Raw genomic sequence first — 4,570 nt, 5'->3', positions numbered from 1 at the left:
CGCATGACTTATCGTCATGGAAGTGGACACTTCCGTGATGATAATTTTGGCAATGTCATGGAACACTTCTACGACAGCACAGGTATGACTATCTTCATTCTGTCATAAATTTGTCATGGATGTACATGCATGACAGAAAATGTGACCTACTATGACAAACACGTATCATCGCGGAAGTGTATTTTTTTGTAGTGACCGTTGCGACAGTTCGTCGTGTCGAGACACCACGTGATGATCGGGTGTGATAAGCTCTACGTTCACATACAACGGGTGCAAGGCAGTTTTTCACGTGCGGAATACTCGGGTTAAACTTGACGAGCCTAGCATGTGCAGACATGGCCTCAGAACACTGGAGACCAAAAGGTCGAACGTGAATCATATAGTAGATATGATCAACATAGAGATGTTCACCATTGAAAACTACTCCATCTCACGTGATGATCGGACATGGTTTAGTTGATATGGATCACGTGATCCTTTAGATGACTCGAGGGATGTCTATCTAAGTGGGAGTTCTTAAGTAATATGATTAATTGAACTTAATTTTTCATGAACTTAGTCCTGATAGTTTTTGCATATCTGTGTTATAGATCAATGGCCCGTGCTACCATTCCCTTGAATTTTAATGCGTTCCTAGAGAAAGCTAAGTTGAAAGATGATGGTAGCAACTACACGGACTGGGTCCGTAACTTGAGGATTATCCTCATTGCTGCACAGAAGAATTATGTCCTTGATACATCGCTAGGTGAAAATCCCCCTCCCGCTAATGTGGATGCTTTGAACATCTGGCAGATGCGGTCTGATGACTACTCTATAGTTCAGTGTGCCATGCTCTACGGCTTAGAATCGAGACTTCAAAGACATTTTGAACGTCATGGACCATATGAGATGTTCCAGGAGTTGAAGTTAATATTTCAAACAAATGCCCGAGTTGAGAGATATGAAGTCTCCAACAAGTTCTATAGCTGCAAAATGGAGGAGAATAGTTCTGTCAGTGAACACATACTCAGAATGTCTGGGTACCATAACCACTTGACTCAGCTGGGAGTTAATCTTCCAACTGATAGTGTCATTGACAGGGTTCTTCAATCACTACCACCAAGCTATAAAGGCTTCATGTTGAACTATAACATGCAAGGGATGAACAAGACAATTCCCGATCTCTTCGCAATGCTCAAGGCTGCAGAGGTAGAAATCAAGAAGGAGCATCAAGTGTTGATGGTTAACAAGAGCACTAGTTTCAAGAAAAAGGGCAAAGGAAAGAAGGGGAACTTCAAGAAGAATAGCAAGCAAGTTGCTGCTCCCGGGAAGAAGCCCAAGTCTGCACCTAAGCCTAAAACTGAGTGCTTCTACTACAAAGGGACTGGTCACTGGAAGCGGAACTGCCCCAAGTATTTGGCGGATAAGAAGGATGGCAAAGTGAACAAAGGTATATTCGATATACATGTTATTGATGTGTACCTTACTAATGCTCATAGTAGAGCCTGGGTATTTGATACTGGTTCTGTTGCTCATATTTGCAAATCGAAATAGGGGCTACAGATTAAACAAAGATTGGCTAAGGACAAGGTGACGATGCGCGTCGGGAATGGTTCCAAGGTCGATATGATAGCCACCTCTACATCTACCTTCGGGATTAGTTTTAGACCTGAATAATTGTTATTTCGTGCCAGCGTTAAGAATGAACATTATATCTGGATCTTGTTTGATGCGAGACGGTTATTCATTTAAATGAGAGAATAATGGTTATTCTATTTATATGAGTAATATCTTTTATGGCCATGCACCCTTGAAGAGTGGTCTATTTTTGTTTAATCTCGATCGTGGTGATACACATATTCATAATATTGATGCCAAAAGATGCAAAGTTGATAATGATAGTGCAACATATTTGTGGCACTGCCATTTAGGTCATATTGGTGTAAAGCGCATGAAGAAACTCCATGCAGGTGGACTTTTGGAATCACTTGATTATGAATCATCTGATGCTTGCGAACCATGCCTCATGGGCAAGATGACTAAGACTCCGTTCTCCGAAACAATGGAGCGAGCCACTGACTTATTGGAAATAATACATACTGATGTATGCGGTCCGATGAGTGTTGAGGCTCACGGCGGGCATCGTTATTTTCTAATCTTCACAGATGATTTGAGCAGATATGGGTATATCTACTTAATGAAACACAAGTCTGAAACATTTGAAAAGTTCAAAGAATTTCAGAGTGAAGTGGAAAATCACCATAACAAGAAGATAAAGTTTCTACGATCTGATCGCGGAGGCGAATATTTGAGTTACGAGTTTGGCCTTCATTTAAAACAATGTGGAATAGTTTCACAACTCACGCCACCTGGAACACCACAGTGTAATGGTGTGTCCGAACGTCATAACCGTACTTTATTAGATATGGTGCGATCTATGATGTCTCTTACCGATTTACCACTATTGTTTTGGGGTTATGCATTAGAGACAGTTATTCACGTTAAATAGGGGCACCATCTAAATCCGTTGAGATGACGCCGTATGAACTATGGTTTGGCAAGAAACCTAAGTTGTCGTTTCTTAAAGCTTGGGGTTGCGATGCTTATGTGAAAAAGCTTCAGCCTGATAAGCTCGAACCCAAATCGGAGAAGTGCGTCTTCATAGGATACCCAAAAGAAACTATTGGGTACACCTTCTATCATAGATCTGAAGGCAAGATATTTGTTGCTAAGAATGGATCCTTTCTAGAGAAGGAGTTTCTCTCGAAAGAAGTGAGTGGGAGGAAAGTAGAACTTGATGAGGTAATTGTACCTTCTCTCGAATTGGAAAGTACCTCATCACAGAAAACCGTTCCCGTGATGCCTACACCAATTAGTGAGGAAGCTAATGATGATGATCATGAAACTTCATATCAAGTTGCTACCGAACCTCGTAGGTCAACCAAAGTACATTCCCCACCAGAGTGGTACGGTAATCCTGTTCTGAAAGTCATGTTACTAGACCATGACGAACCTACGAACTATGAGGAAGCGATGATGAGCCCATATTCCGCGAAATGGCTTGAGGCCATGAAATCTAAGATAGGATCCATGTATGAGAACAAAGTATGGACTTTGGTTGACCTGCCCCATGATCGGCAAGCCATAGAGAATAAATGGATCTTCAAGAAGACTGATGCTGATGGTAATGTTACTGTCTACAAAGCTTGACTTGTTGCGAAAGGTTTTTGACAAGTTCAAGGAGTTGACTACGATGAGACTTTCTCACCCATAGCGATGCTTAAGTCTGTCCGAATCATGTTAGCAATTGCCGCATTTTATGATTATGAAATCTGGCAAATGGATGTCAAAATTGCATTCCTTAATGATTTCTCAAAGAAGAGTTATATATGATGCAACCAGAAGGTTTTGTCGATCCTAAAGGTGCTAACAAAGTGTGCAAGCTGCAGCGATCCATTTATCAACTGGTGTAGTTGGAATATACGCTTTGATAGTGTGATCAAAGCATATGGTTTTAGTTTTATACAGACTTTTGGAGAAGTCTGTATTTACAAGAAAGTGAGTGGGAGCTTTGTAGCATTTCTAATATTTTATGTGGATAACATATTGTTAATTGGAAATGATATAGAATTTCTAGATAGCATAAAAGGACACTTGAATAAGAGTTTTTCAATGAAAGACCTCGGTGAAGCTGCTTATATATTGGGCATCAAGATCTATAGAGATAGATCAAGACGCTTAATTGGACTTTCACAAAGCACATACCTTGATAAAGTTTTGAAGAAGTTCAAAATGGATTAGTTAAAGAAAGGGTTCTTGCATGTGTTACAAGGTGTGAAGTTGAGTCAGACTCAATGCCCGACCACTGCAGAAGATAGAGAGAAAATGAAAGTCATTCCCTATGCTTCAGCCATAGGTTCTATCATGTATGCAATGTTGTGTACCAGACCTAATGTGTGCCTTGCTATAAGTCTAGCAGGGAGGTACCAAAGTAATCCAGGAGTGGATCACTGGACAGCGGTAAAGAACATCCTGAAATACCTGAAAAGGACTAAGGATATGTTTCTCATTGATGGAGGTGACAAAGAGCTTGTCGTAAATGGTTACGTCGATGCTAGCTTTGACACTGATCCGGATGACTCTAAGTCACAAACCGGATACGTATTTATATTGAATGGTGGAGCTGTCAGTTGGTGCAGTTCCAAGCAAAGCATCGTGGCGGGATCTATGTGTGAAGCGGAGTACATAGCTGCTTTAGAAGCGGCTAATGAAGGAGTCTGCATGAAGGAGTTCATATCCGATCTAGGTGTAATACCTAGTGCATCGGGTCCAATGAAAATCTTTTGTGACAATACTAGAGCAATTGCCTTGGCGAAGGAATCCAGATTTCACAAGAGAACCAAACACATCAAGAGACGCTTCAACTGCATCCGTGATCAAGTCAAGGAGGGAGACATAGAGATTTGCAAAATACATACGGATCTGAATGTGGAAGACCCATTGACTAAGCCTCTTCCATGAGTAAAACATGATCAGCATCAAGACTCCATGGGTGTTAGAATCATTACAATGTAATCCAGATTATTGACTC

At 40.9% G+C, this 4,570-nt stretch overlaps 1 protein-coding gene across 1 annotated transcript; it reads left to right on the top strand.

Annotated features, from left to right (window-relative positions):
• The first annotated feature begins 594 nt into the window (after positions 1–594).
• LOC147971410 (uncharacterized) lies at positions 595–1,533 on the top strand. Its single transcript, XM_087522856.1, has one exon. It carries the CDS (start codon positions 595–597, stop codon positions 1,531–1,533), a length of 939 nt encoding a protein of 312 aa, XP_087378982.1.
• The last annotated feature ends 3,037 nt before the right edge of the window (positions 1,534–4,570 follow it).

Source organism: Triticum urartu, chromosome 5A, assembly GCF_056163025.1.
Source record: "Triticum urartu cultivar PI428250 chromosome 5A, HENAU_Tu73, whole genome shotgun sequence".
Taxonomy (NCBI): Eukaryota; Viridiplantae; Streptophyta; class Magnoliopsida; order Poales; family Poaceae; genus Triticum; species Triticum urartu.
This window is presented reverse-complemented; position numbering and strand designations above follow the sequence as displayed.

Excerpts from the sequence above, each read along its gene's own strand:
- LOC147971410 (XM_087522856.1), top strand. The coding sequence starts at position 595 with ATGGCCCGTGCTACCATTCCCTTGAATTTTAATGCGTTCCTAGAGAAA.